General features: G+C 35.6%; 1 protein-coding gene across 1 annotated transcript; it reads right to left on the bottom strand.

Moving 5' to 3' along the window:
* Positions 1-2,381: 2,381 nt before the first annotated feature.
* Positions 2,382-5,223, bottom strand: LOC116301866 (LINE-1 reverse transcriptase homolog). Its single transcript, XM_089027580.1, has 2 exons — positions 5,186-5,223; positions 2,382-5,064 (listed from the first exon to the last, which is right to left on the bottom strand). The coding sequence occupies exons 1-2, from the start codon at positions 5,221-5,223 to the stop codon at positions 2,382-2,384; spliced, it is 2,721 nt and encodes a 906-aa protein (XP_088883706.1).
* Positions 5,224-15,535: the final 10,312 nt, after the last annotated feature.

Raw genomic sequence — 15,535 nt, forward strand, 5'->3', positions numbered from 1 at the left:
CAACCTCCCGCGTTCATCCATAACTCGATGGGTGCACGCTACACTTATGATCCATTCCTCAAATATATAATATATAACATCTGGACTATCAGTAATTTAGCCATTGTAATCTGAACTAGGTTAGATTTGACGTCAGAGAACGAAAATGAAAGAATTTCCGGCATCTTAGTGACCTTGGGTCTAGGTAGAGACCCCATGGTAAACAACTTCAGAAGATCTTACGAAACAGATCATTCTTGCAAGGTATTTCAGCGCAGAACGTCGAGGCAGTCTCTGGATATCTACACGAGCTGCAATTAACATATCACTTTCTGTCTTCTAACGACAGCCCTTTCCATAAACAAGGAGCTGCGATTAGATCTGTCTTCGTGATTTGAAAACGTTCGTATATTTTCTCGTGTATTAGTTGTGTTCGAAGAATATACAGTCAATTCAAAAAACGTTGTCGTCGACCTGCTCAAGCCTACGCGACTGGACCGAAAGGAATATGGGTAAAAATCACTGAAGCGATTAAATATTCGTTCTGAATAAATTGTTCCCGCTAGTAATAAGATAATAATGGCGAGATAATCCATCAAATGCATGTCTTTGGGTTTAGGGAAAGAAAAACAAAGTAGTTATGATTCAGTTCACAATTCCGAAAATATGAAGGCATTAAAAAAAAAGTCTTCTTCAACACTTCCCGCTCGCCTACAAAGTTGGTGCTGTAAACCAGGCATAACTAGTCAGATAAAATTATGGAGTCAACTTGGCTTCAATGATTGCTACCCAGAGTTCCTTTCGGTCCAGTCGCGTAGGCTTGAGTTGGTCGACGACAACATTTTTTGAATTGACTGTATGTGTCTTCGTGATTTGAAAACATGAAAACGGCGCATCACATATAATATTTTCCTACGGGATCCGATTGTATATTTTCTCGTGTATTAGTTGTGTTCGATGAATATATGTGTCTTCGTGATTTGAAAACGGTGCATCACACATAATAATGTTTTCCTACGGGAGCCGACGGTATATTTTATCGTTCTCGAGTACATAGTTATCTTCGATTCTTGGCGACCGCAGACAGTTCTTAACATCCACAAAATTACATATATAACATTCAAAAAATCGAGGTTAATGAATTTGTTGAGAATGTTGAGCAGAAAGATGAAGGGAAAGCACGAACGGTACCAACTGTACCAACGGTACCAATGGTAAGCCCTGAAACAGGGTGATGTGTGGTTTGGTGTCTTATGAATATTTATGTTTACCAAAGGGTGACCAGTTCTAATATGAACACGCAAGCTTTACCAAAGGGTGACCAATTGAACTGATTGACGCGTTCATCTGAATTTTGATGACTTTGATAATAAATTCGTGAATCTTGCATATTAATTACTTTACAACAGTTACAACAGTTTTTTATTTCCACAAAAAAATATATATACATACATAAATTGAATAAGTTACAAATGTTGTGGGGGGTGCAAGAGAACAACCTCAGAGGTTAAACAAGCTCTTACACCCTTAAGACGAAAATGAGTAATATTTACATATATGTAAGATGGGAAGAATCATATATAGTATAGTAGTTTTCGTAGTTGAACAACTAGAAATTTCATAAAACAAAATAAACGCACAGGAAAGAAAAAAAAAAGAAAAAAAGAAAAAAATCAGAAAAAAATCAGTAGTTTGATATAAGAGGTCATTATAACGTTACGGACTCTTGATTATGCAAAGGCAAATAGGAAAAATGATGATTTAAAAATGTAATTAGCGAAAAAAAAACAATCAAGTAATTAAATGTTCTTAAACAATCATTCATCTGAGTTAAGCAAATACTTTTTGTAATTCTTTTTGAAGGCTTTGAGTGAACAACTATTTTTAATCTCAATGGGTATATCATTCCAAACTTTAACAGCCGCGAATTTTGTACCAAATTTTCCGTAATTAAGATTTTGTCTAGGTAAAAACATACTTTTGTTCGATTTGGAGCGAGTATTATAATTGTGAATTTGTGATAAGTCAGTGAAATAGTTAGAAAAAATTTCTGGCAAGTAATTGTTAGTGTGTCTGAAGACCAGTATACCCAATTGAAGATTAACAATTTCATAAACATTTAACATGTCCAGCTTCCGAAATAACGGTCTACTAGAGGCCCTTCTGTCGGCAAACGTGATGACGCGGAGAGCGCGTTTTTGAAGGACATGAATACGCTTAAGTTTTGATTTGTAAATGCTACCCCAAGTTGATGTAGCATAGGAAACGTAAGAATAAATTAGGTTGTAATATAAGTTTTTGAGTATATCAAGGTTAAGAAAATGTCTGACTCTATATAAAATACCGATTGATTTGGCGATTTTACGCGAAATAAAATCGATATGTGAATCCCATGAGAGGTTTTAATCGATTATGACGCCAAGGAATTTCGTACTAGAAACTCTGTTTATTGCTTTATCCATTATTTTTAATATCGGTGTTTGTTCTAAGCCTTTAAGTTTTTGTATGGATCCAAACAGAATAAAATTGGTTTTAGAAATATTAACTGTTAATTTATTTGCCAGTAACCAATCCTCAAGTGAATCTAGCTCATTTTTAAAGACTTTTAAAGTGGTTGTCATACTTTTGTGATTATAAAATAAATTCATATCATCTGCGTACAAGATTAGGTGTATCAATTTCGATGCGTATTGTGCATCATTTACGAAAACTAGAAAAAGAATCGGTCCAAGTATGGAGCCTTGTGGGACGCCATGAGTGATCCTTAATAGATCAGAATCAATGCCATCAATCAAGACATATTGCTTCCTATTCTTTAAATAACTTTCCAACCATGCTTTTGTACCGTTGTTAATACCATAATAGGACAATTTGCGCAACAATAAGTCATGATCTATTGAGTCGAAGGCTTTAGACAAATCTAGAAAAATACCAATTGAGAAATCACCATTGTCTATTGATTCTATTATCCTATTGACAAAGTCTAGTATAGCGTAAGTAGTGTTTCTTTTCTTCCTAAAACCAAATTGATAGTCAAATAAGATATTATTGGCTTCTAGATGTTCTGTTAATGATTCACATATTATTTTTTCGAATACTTTTGAGAAAATGGGAAGGAGAGAAATAGGTCTGTAGTTAGATACAATAGACTTGTCACCTCCTTTAAAGATAGGAATTATCTTGGCTATTTTCATCATATCCGGGAAAGTACTAGTCATTATCGAAGTATTGAAAATGTGACTTAATGGTCGATGAATCAATTCGGCTATCATAGTCAAGTATTTTATTTTAATGCCATCGTGACCGGCAGACTTCGAGCAGTCGAGACTGTATAATTGGTCTAGGACTTTCAATGGTGTTACGTGTTGAAAAGTAAGCTCCGGCAAAGGTGATGCTTCCTTCATCCAATTGTTATAACTTAGTTTACTGGGAGGGAGTTTCTTGGCTAAGGATGGCCCTACATTGATGAAAAATCTGTTGAAAATATTAACAATATCAGGTTTACTGTCAAAGTATTTTTCATTGTAAACGATGCTAGAAGGGTATTTTGCTTGTTTTCTTCTTTTATTCATTATTTCGTTGATAATCTCCCAAGTAGCTTTTAAGTTTCCATGAGCTTTAATCATTAATTTATTGTAATATTCCTTTTTGGTAAACCTGATCAGATGATTCAGTGTGTTACGGTAATTTCGAAAGGCCTCGCGATTGTTCTCAGTAGGGTTTCGAAGTTTTGCTCGGTATAGTTTATTTTTTCTCTTTATGGATTTTAATATACCTGGTGTAATCCAGGGGTTATTCCTAGTTGAAGGTTTAACTAAGAATGTTTTTATAGGGAAGTGTTTGTCATATATTTCTATTAGTGTATTTATCATGAAATTATACTGTTCGTTGGGGTTGTTCGAATTGTAGATAACTGACCAATCAACCCTAGATATTTCCTCTCTAAATTTATCTGCACTACGAGCGGAGAAGATACGCTTAGAGTAATTTTCCGGACGTTGTTTATGCTCTTTTTCGTATTGAATAATGAATATTGGTAGATGGTCAGAAATATCAGTGTATAATATGCCAGTGACATTATTGACGGATTGATCAAATGCATTGGTATAAATGTTATCAATCAATGTTGCAGAATCACAAGTAATTCGTGTAGGTTTTGTTATGACCGGAAAAAAAGAATAGGAGAGCAACGTATCGACAAAGGCATTAGTTTCCGCGTTAGAATCACTTTTTAAAAGGTCAATATTGAAATCTCCAGCTATGTAACAATTTTTCGTATTATGTAGTTTTTCTATAAGTTCAGTAAAAACGTCTGAGTAGCTATCAATATTAATTTTTGGAGGTTTATATGTGACACCCACTAATTTGCTTTCCTTGTTCTTTTCCACTTCGACAAACAGAAATTGGATATCGTTACTATTATACTTTAAGTCATTGCGAATCTTAAAATTATAATTATTTCTGACATAAAGAGCAACTCCTCCGCCACCATCTTCGTTTGGCCGATTTAAGACTATTGGGCCTTGGTAGTCCGCTATTGCAAAGGAAGGTAGATCATCTTTATCTTTAAGCCATGTCTCGGTCAAAGCAATTACGTCAAAGTGACGCTTTAAAGAGGTAAGATAACAAACCAGATTATCGAAATTCTTTCGTAAACTTCTTATGTTAAAATGAATGAGTGAAAAACCAATTGGTTTGTCTAAAAGATTTTCGAAACTATCTTCGACATAGTATCGACAATTGCTTAACATATCATTGACATTTGCAAACACGTTTTCGTCCGGGTCACAGAAGTTATCTACAAAATTTGCTTTGGACCTGGCGAATGTGTTTTGGAAAGGTTGGAATGAAAGTCCATTGAGCCGATCAAAGTTGTGAAACGGGCTCCAGCCGTATTGTAATTCAAGCAAGGCTGAATGGAACTCGTCGTCATCTAATGATGCAAACGGCAAGGCGTCACTTATGCAATGAGAGCATATGTGTGATTTTGATAAATGAGATAGGTCGTTAACGTCGGTACAATCAGGTGCCTTGTTAAGACACTTCAGGTGACAACGTTTAGAGCAAACTGAACAATTAACTGTTCTAGAATTTGAATTTAGGCGTTTTAGGCATATTGTGCATACATTATTTTTTTGTTTACGCATAAAAATTCAGGAATGAATATATTGAAGAAAAGTTAGATATATAACTATATAATATTCACTTATCTTTACAAAAGTAATGTTCAGTTTGTTGAGACATGTCGATACATCAGGCAAATCGTGCAAATTTCAGGTTTGATCTTGGGATGATTTCGGTGAATTTGATCCTGCGTTGATCCTGCTTCCATTTTGTATTGCGTCTCTGTAAGATCCAAAGCTTGCAGTAGCGCCAAGAGAGCCAAAAGGTTGCTCTGAATTAAAGGCCATTGGTCTTGGTTTTATGACCAATCGATCCATACTGAAATATGCGATCTTCCCTTCTTTGCGTGCTTGTTGCAGCTTCTCCTGTTGATCCTGTCTTCTTTTGACAACTCTCGAGGAAAGATCTTCGTTGATGTAAATACCTGTTCCTTTAAGTTTCTTGCTAGATTGAAGAACAGCTTCTTTATCTTTGTATCGGAGGAACTTAGCGACGATTTGTCTTGGCTTCTCGCTGCGTCTACCGGTTCTATGAGCTCTTTCTATTTCAAAGCCGTCTTCGGGATAGATCTGCAGCTTCTCATTCAAGAGATCTTTAACCTTCTGTTCCGTTGTTGCCCAGCTTTCGTTTTTGTCCTCTTTCAACCCACTGATCCTCACGTTGCTTCGCCTGCTCTGATTTTCAAGATAATCTATCTTGTTGTCAAAATCGTTGATACTGCCCTTTAAAGAATCAATCTCCAAGCCTAAGGCGTCAATTCTGTTAAGTTTGCTCTGCGTCACGTCGATGTCTTTCTGTGAGAATTGCAAACTATCCTTGATTCCTTGTATTTCGCGGTTTAAATTATCAAGTCGGCTGTTGAAATTATCAATTAGGAGGTTCACAAAAGATTTAAAGCTGTTTTCCTGTACTTTAAGAAGTTCTTTAACTATATTAATACTTATTTGATCGGAGCTCAAGTTATCGACGTCCGCCATCTTACATGTCACATGTCACGTGATTTGTATCACGCTGCCTTCATTTTCACCAACTGTACCGATGGTAAACCAGCTTTTACAATCTGTATCAGTTCGTGTATTCTGGACATACATGTTCGTGTATTCTGGACATACATGATACAATTAGCATGGGATTATTCCAGAGTAAACCGAAATCAAAAAGAAAACCCACAACATCTGGAGGTGTTTTAGGAAGAAAGCGTCATACACAGGTAGGAATTAAAACGTTTAGTTTCATTGTAGCATTATTTATGATCAAAAGCGTTTAGCAAAATTAACGGACGCATACAATTAATGAAAAATTGCTTGAGATGCAATCGAATAAAGTTGATTAAGATGTGTTCTTTCTTTCTCCTAATCTTCTTTTTGGTTGTAGAGATATGATAATCTTAAAGAGTAAATGAAATCAATGGAAGCAATATTGGAAGACTGATAGTACAGTTATGTGGAAATGAGGGATGTCATCCCTATCTTAACGAGGTGAAGAAAACAACTTTGGGATTTTTGCGGGTTGCCAACTCCTTTCATAAGAGATGCAGAAGACGATGGAGCAGATCTCAAAAACGCTGCCTTCATTTTCAGGCAGCCAGGCAGAGAGTTTGTCATACAGGCAGGAAATGGAGATTGGGAGTACGACTTCAATGGAGACAAAGATGGTAACATTTATGGCCGATCTATCCGTATGCCTCTTAGGGAGTATTTTTGGGATAAAGTGAAGCAAGTCGTCTTCGGATTGGGTTCAAAGGTGGTGGGATTTCTCGCAGCACCTGCTCTTAAGGCTTTGGCATGGTTCTCATGAAAAAGCATAAGATCAACCAGCCAGTAAGGAATAGGCGGACATTAGATCTGCTACTGACTCGCTTACACTGTTTTCAGTACTGATATCTGGCACTCAGTATTGTAACATGTGATGACATATAGTTTAGTTTTTTGCTTTATCAATGAGTAACATTAAAAAGCTAAAGCTTTGTTCGTTTATTTGTTTTGTTTAATCAATTAATTTAGAAACTTTCATCGGCCTGCCTTACAATAGGTGTTATTACGGTTGATCCCGCAATGAGATTTTCTTTTGTCTCATTTGCATCTCGTTCATTTGCATTCATCCATAACATATATCTGCTATTATTAAAATAGAGATATGGAAAACGAAAAGTAAGAAAAAGATAATCAATAGGTACAACTAGAGATTTATAGAATAAGGGTAATGGGAAAAGGCAAGCATTATGATGAGGCGCAAACGAACGGATACAAGGTCTTTTAAAAACAAATGAACTAAATATAATTAGATTAAAATTAGAAAAGAAGATTAGGAGAAAGAAAGAAGTTTATGCGATTGCATCCCAATCAACCCCATCCAAATCTTGTAAACAGTGTTGTGGGTGACCGTGCCGTACGTCGTGTCGTTTCAAGGTTATTCCATCACATTGCGAGTGAGACATGACTTTTTCAGATAGTCCTACAACTGGATACTTTTGGTTGCCAAATTGGGGAACATGTCGTCATCTAAAATACTGGTATTATTATCAGTAGAAGTATGATTACAAAATAGGTATACTGAACTCAGGCTAGAGTCTAGGGGGAGGGGATGTCTGTCAGCAGGATAACTTTTGCTTATAAATGGCGATATCCTAAAACTTTTGATATAATATGCTGAAAACTAATAAATGATTATTTAATGCCTGCACTGACTTTGTGTCTTGTTACATGGTTTGTTGAATGATAGAATCTTTGCTTTATCGATCGGTCACACTGCCAGGGAAAGAATGATTTAGGCTGACACAGGCTTAAATATCTTTTGCAAATGTGTGGGGTCTGGGTTCTACTTATCCTCGGGAACCCAGGGGTAAAATTCTGTCCCTCGTTTCTATAAAATGAAATATTAACATTGACCTGTATGATTGAAATGGAAACGCTGATTGAAACGCTGGGCAGTTAAAAAGAAAAACAGTTTTAAATATCAGATAACGAATGAAAGTGTTCCATTCCATTCCATTCCGTTCCATTCCATTCCATTCCATTCCATTCCATTCCATTCCATTCCATACTATGTTCTTGTCAAGATGGCAAGAAAACTGCTAGACTCATCTGTAGGCCTCCATTCGAATTCATCAATCAGTTTTAAATGTGTCAATGAACAAAAAAGAGAGTGTATATAGAGGATCAAAGGAAAAACTTCTTGGTATGATTTTAGTGCATCACTGACGTCAATAATGTCAAGATGCCAAGTAAATTGCATCTCGCTCATTTGCATTCATCCATAACATATATCTGCTATTATTAAAATAGATATATAGAAAACGAAAAGTAAGAAAAAGATAATCAATAGATACAACTAGAGATTTATGGAATAAGGGTAATGGGAAAAGGCAAGCATGATGATGAGGCGCAAACGAACGGACACAAGGTCCTGGCAAGGTTTTAACCTACAGATAAATTAAATATAATTAAATCAAAATTAGAAAAGAAGAAGAAAAAAAATGACAAGAGCTAATAGCAAAAACTATGGTTAACAGACCTGCGTCAACGCAGTGAGGATAAAGGTTTATATATGCCTGAATTCTATTGGCATCGAAGGCAGGGTCTAACATATCAAAAAAATGCACTGAGATAAAGCACTGAGCTGGTTTTTGAATGACTAAGACAGGTTATATTTCAGAGAAAAAGACTAGATTTACATGGTTTTAGTGATACAATTTAACGCCCCGCGAACCGTTCGCTTGGTTGTTATAAATACTATTAGTTTCTTACAAAAAAAGGACATTAATCTTTCATATTTACACTGCCTTAACCCAGAGTAGTATCCAGGGCTATCCCAAGCGCCTTTGCGTGCTTGTTATTGTTTTCTTTGGTTTCAACCCGGTTTATGTGCATCCTTTTTTGGAATTAATCTTCTAGTACTACTAATAATATCAATACTAAGGTATTGCTTTAGCATTTGAATGACGACATGTTCGACTAATTAGTCAAATAAAAGTAGCCAGTTGTAGGATCTGTACTGAACCTGAAACTTACTCCAAAGTATACCAGTATTTGGACGAGTGTCTCTAAATTTCTTGAAACGATGTAGAAAACAGATATCGCTAAAAGGCAGACATACGCTTTTCTTAAGCACAATTGTTGACATTTTCAATTTCAAAAATATCAATTTAAAGCGGTTTCGGGAAAAAGTCATGTCTCACTCGCAATGCATGATGGGATAACCTTGAAACGACACGACGTACGGCACGGTCACCCACAACACTGTTTACAAGATTTGGATGGGGTTGATTGAGATGCAATCGCATAAACCTCTTTCTTTCTCCTAATCTTCTTTTTTGTTTCAGAATTATGAATATTTTAAGAGGGTAAATGAAATCCACAGTCGCAATATTGGAAGACTGATCATGATTATATGTGGAGATGAGAGATATCATCGCTACCATGACGGGGAGGATCGAGAAAACAACTTTAAAATGTTTGCATTTGCCCACTCCTTCATACGAAGAACAGCAGCAATTAAAGAATTAACACAAAGGTAAAAATTAGTAAGCTAACTACAAAAATTACTATATCTGTTTTTGTAGACTTGTGAACACTTTTGCAATTTCACGTTGTGACCATATGTTTCCATTTTTGTCATACCAACTACACAACTTATCTTTTCAGGTTTTACATGCGTTTCTTTTCATCATCATTTATTCTTTTCATTTCTTATTTTAATTTTTTACTTCGGATCATATCTGACCTCACCCGGTTTATTTCTTTTATTATGTGGCTATACAGCAGTAGCTACATGTAGTCATAGACTGCTGGTACTTTTTCGTTCTGGTAACTATCACAGTCGCGAAGTATTCTGGGTATTGGGAAGTAGAGCCTGGAATCTTGAAGTCACAATCTTACGCGAGCGGTTCTATTCGCTGGCCGTCGAATTTTACTGTAAATGTATTTTCTTGATAATTTTTCAATATGAAATGAACATGTAAATGTAAACTCTGTTTTCAATGGCATTGAAAAACAGAAAATCATAGCATAAAATCTCGGTCATTCTGTAACATTTCGATAAAAATCGTTCAAAATTTAAATTAATTCGGCAAGAATTTACTGGAAAAATAATAAAAATAATCGCTTATTTCGTTGTAAAATTTTACTGCGCATGCAACCGACTAAAAGCATGGAACTAACAAATATTTACGCATTTTTCTTTCGGAAACTAAATAAGAAACATGTTCAAAACCAATTTTCACTTTTTTCTATTTTTTTAGTATAGAAATTGCGATTTTTATCTGACTCGCCACAGTCTTCACTCGGAAAAGTGTCAGTTTTCGACTATTTTGAGAGGTTTTTTCAAGATAAATCAAGAACGAGAATGGTGACCCCCATTTTTTATTTCAGATTTTTGATAAATGCAACGCTCGTCATTATATATCAAAACATGAAGGAAAGATTATTGAATAGATTTTGAAATATTTTGATTGAAATAGTTAACATGTGCAGTTTTTGGACGTTCTTAGAGGCGCACATACCTGCATTTTTCACTAATAGTTCAAGAATCATCATCATCCAATGACTTTGATGGATTTAATAGTATAGATTTTCTAGTAAACTTCGAGTTATAAGTAGGTTTTGTTATGTGAAAGCACTTTTAATAAAGGTTCTTGATTACAGCTTCCGGTTGCTACCGCATTTAACTATAAAACCCATAAATTGACATATTTGGAGAGCATCTAGCGAAAAAACGAGAATGGTGACCCCATCTTTTTACTGCAGTTTTTAAATGTCCATAACATAATTAATGCCCAAAAAGTTTTCATGACAAAGTTATTGGCTAAATTTCTTTTCAATTTCTTTCAAATATTACCTTAAAAGAGTCCACATTGACGTCATCCCATTGGCAACCTAAACATTGTTCTATACGATCGCAGTACCAGAGTATTGATGGTTTTCACGGCGGCCAATTGTCAATGAATTCTTTTGTTATATCCTCCAACATGGCCGCCGTGTCTTTTGTTATTTAATTCTCTTGGGAATGGTTAAAAACCGTCAGTTATTGGGTTTCCAGGTTTTTTTTTGGAAGTCAGTCACTGATAATATCACTGATCATGATCAGCTTGTTGCCTGCACAGACTATTGTATTTTCTTCTGAGCTTCTATGTTCTAGTTTTTTGAACCCGCCTGACAATCATTCTGCAATTGCAGAGTAAAGACTGACCTGGATATAAAAGAATTATTTATCATTTGCATACATTTAATTATTCAAAGCTAGTAAGAATGAACTTGTAAACGAAGGTTCTGATCAAAGAAATTTTGATTTTCGCCAATTTCGAAAAAAAGAAGGAGTTTTACAGTTTACTCGAAATTTAATCTTTTTTTTCCAGGTTATTATATCATTCTTTTCTGAACTTTCTACTGTTTCAAACCCTGTAAAATGAAGCATTGGGTTCGATTCGATACACCGAGTGTTCTTATGTGTGTATGAGAATATATATGAATATATATATTGAATGATATATGAATATATATTTGTACTACTGATGTTTTAATGTGTCAAATTGAGTTGATCCTCGCAGTATATGAAGCAACTTATGCAGCTGCAAATTGAAAGACTCATAAAAAATCTTATTTCCAATCATTTACAAAAACTCGAAAGTGTTCAAGGTCCGAGTTTCCTCACTGTAAACAATCCCTTAGTGTGATACGAACGAAAAGAAATAGTTTCATAGTTATGTGTTTTCCTAACTAACAAATATTTGATGCATTGATTATTGTCTTTGACTGAAAACAAGAAAATGCTAGCAGTGTGTGTCAGTTGATTCACTGACGTGGACATCTGCGAAGCACAGTAATACAGTCTTCTTTGTTTTATATCATTATTATGTACGCCTGAATTGATGGAACGTTGTCATATAAAAATAACGAAATAACAAAATAGGAATTTGAAACTTTCTTTCGAGCAAAACAGAAGTGATTATTTCAGTGTTTTGAAGGTATAGACTGAAATTTTCATTAATATTTCCTCATATTGGTATATACTAAAACAGGTATTTTCATCCATCCATTGGGCTTTAAAATCAAAATGCGAAAAACTGAATATTTGAAATTAATTCCTATTTTTTATTTTTTATGTTTATGTGACCACGTTCTCGCAATTATGTTTATATCACTATTTATAAGGTAAATGAATTCTCATCTTAGGAAATAAAATCACTTTTCGCGAGCAGAATTATCGAGATAACTATCAGAATAAAACTGTATATGGTTAGGTTTTTTCCAGGAGTTTCAATTGTTTAAACTCGGCACCTTTAATGCATACAAATAGGTTGTCATGGATGGGGGGAAATTTCAAACTCGTTAAAATAATAACAGTGAGTTTTTAATAATTTATTAGGGAATTCGTTGGCTGAACTCATCAATTAAAGCTGTCACTGTAATAAAACACTCTAGTCTAAGAAAGTAGTCCATAGGGGGTTTTTTCTTCTGTTGATTTTGTTTGACCACGGAACTAATATAAAACAATATAATCTGGACCGATCTTATCAGTCAAGCCAAACCGTCTGAAGCACGTCGAAAGCGGAACTTCTCTCCTTTATACGGTAAGTTAACTAAGGCAACGACTTTGTTACAATCTTGTCAACAGGTTATCCACTACTGACCACTACTTCCGCGGACCGTTCGAAATAGTGTGACTTTAACTAAATTGTCCAACAGAAGCTGGTCGTTGAAAATAAACAAGTTGGTCAACTTTGGCGTTGTTAACCCAGGTACTGAGTTTATTAGTTGTAAATTCGGTGGATGGAAGTGTGGACAAAAACTTGATCAAGTTGGGTGCTGAGAAAATGTTGTTTGTAAAAGCATTTCGAGCGCAGCAATTTTTTCTTTGATGCAAATACTAAATAGGAAAACAACTACTGGTTTTGTGAACTTTCATTACGAAGCATGGAATGACATATAAACAAGTTTTCTCAGCAAACCTGACAAAAATGTTGCGCGAAAGGTAAAAGGATAAAGTAACTTAGTTTTTATTTTGACCCTTATTTTTAAAAGTAACTTAAAAGTTACTTAAAAGTAACCAGCCAGTAGTTGATACAACCATCAATGATGTACTTTGCCCTTGGCCTGCTGATGTCTCCATTCATCCTGCATGACATCTGGTGCCTTGATTGTCCTTCAACGTACGCGCAAACGAACTTCATACTCAAGCACCATGTTCTGTCGTCGACAACGGTGAAGAACTACCAAGAATGCTACGGTAAATGTGCATCTACCACGGATTGCCATAGCATGAATTTCTATGACAGGAGCCAAAGATGCGAGTTGAACAAAGGCAGTCACTTGTCCAATCCTGTTGACTTGGTCTACAACGAAGAAGGCACTTATTCGGTGCATGATAGTCGGTCTGTGGCGACGTGCAGTGACAATATTGTGGTACTGATACCATTTGTGTGGTAAATAATCAACTGAATAACAACTTGAATGCAAAGGTGAGTGAATGGAATGCGAAGTCATCTTGCAATTGCATCGTATTGTCATATTATCAGAACGCTTGCCGAGCACATTATGGTATGTGTAGTAGAGCATCAAGATACAGCAACTATATGCATACTATGCTAGTACTGTTTTTCGATCGCCCGAATTTAAAAGCTTGAAAACTAGATTAGTAAGGATTTATTATTTTCTGATATCATCCCCCCCCCCCCCCCCCCCCCCCCCCCCCCCCCCCCCCCCCCCCCCGGGTGATTGTCCCACGCTGAAATACAACAGAGAAAGCGGCATAATATTTTGCTGGTGGGAACATAATATTCTCAAACATACTAACGTGGGCCTTGGGTAATATTTAGATCTTATTAACCGAGCGGGAGGTCTGTACGGGATAATCTTGACGAGGTCGGAATGTACAGACCGAGGTCAAGATTATCCCGTACAGACCGACCAAGCTCGGTTGATAAGAGTTTTATTATATGACCACTTTTCATTGAAAAGAACAAAATGTTTTCGCCGTAAGATTAATACGCGATCGGACCGGTTAATACCGGAGAATCTAGACCAGTCCGCGATGCGATCTATCCAATCAGATTGCTCGATTTGCTAGTGTCCAGGGCTCTAAGATTCACGGTCATAAAATAATTTGAAATATCAAATGGTACGATTTCTATACAGTTTTTACCCAATATTCCAAAGTGATTTACCAACTTCTTTAGATAAACTTAGGATCTTAAAACTGAGGAAATAAACTACTTTTACACAAAGTTACTAACATGTTTTGTATCTGCAAATTTTTTATACTTCAAACTTCAATATTAATTTTTTTGAAAATGCTCTCACAGATTCTAAATCTTGAGCAAATTACTTATCCTCCAATATCTCAAAAGCAATTTAAAAACTTAGGTCAAAAAATGGGGAAAAAAAAGGCAATAAAGTAAACGCACCAACGCTTAACAGCGATCTTATATTGATTCAACTCATTCGAAAATTTCATCTTTCCCTTGAAACGACTAAAGTGTCTAAATCCGTGTAACAAATACTATTTTTTAGCACTAAATAGTGATAATTAAACAATAGAAAGCAAAGGATTCTGTATGAAATAGTACTAATTAATACTATTTAATGTTCACGGTTTTAGTGCGTGCACTCTAAAAACAATTTTTAGTATTTGATTGTTTGCGTCCGCGTATTTGCGATTGAAGTTTCATGGTAGCACGCGGATAAAACCCCATGGAGCCATCTTAATTATCAACTAGCATATAGTATTTATTGCATTAATTTCTCAGTTTCATATTAACTTTATATTTCTTATTATATAGAATTTCATTGTATTATAATCCTTGTAGACCCTTATATATTGATCAGTAATTTACGCAATTCAGCTAGTCGGGCTTTCATGTCAGCCATCTATCTATTTTTGTTTAAAATCTAACTTAGAATGTGCGTTGGCGTTTGGAATGGGAGTTAATTCGAGCAAGATTCCAAACTCAGCGATAACTGCGTCTTCTTCGCACGGTTCTGCACATGAGTCTTGGAGGGGGGCGACTAAATAACTACCCCGTCACCAGACCTTATAGCGCTGGATGTTGGGCAGCAGGGGATAACACCGTAGGACAGTACTTACAGGTGGACTTGGGACACGTGGTATACGTCACCATGGTAGCAACACAAGGGAGGTCACATGATAGTCTTGAGCAGTATGTGACAAAATACAGTCTGGCTTACAAGAGCACCGACAGTTCGTTTGTTGATTACGAAATGGCAAAACACTGTAAAGGTAAGTTACAAACTATTGATGGTTTTCAACCATTCCCAAGAGAATGAAATAACAAAAGACACGGCGGCCATGTTGGAGGATATAACAAATAATTCATTGACAATTCTTTTGTTAAGTTCCTCCAACATGGCCGCCGTGAAAACCATCAATACGATATTTCTAATATTCTACTCACTAGCAAACACTAAAACATTTAGAC

The sequence above is a fragment of the Actinia tenebrosa genome, unplaced genomic scaffold, assembly GCF_029948245.1.
Source record: "Actinia tenebrosa isolate PJP-AT-01 unplaced genomic scaffold, QUT_ActTen_1.0 PGA_scaffold11__36_contigs__length_13525064, whole genome shotgun sequence".
Taxonomy (NCBI): domain Eukaryota; kingdom Metazoa; phylum Cnidaria; class Anthozoa; order Actiniaria; family Actiniidae; genus Actinia; species Actinia tenebrosa.

Coding starts and splice junctions, on each gene's coding strand:
- LOC116301866 (XM_089027580.1), bottom strand. CDS start 5,223: ATGTCTCAACAAACTGAACATTACTTTTGTAAAGATAA. Junction 5,065..5,185: donor CATTACTTTTGTAAAGATAA/GTGAATATTATA, acceptor TTCAAATTCTAG/AACAGTTAATTGTTCAGTTT.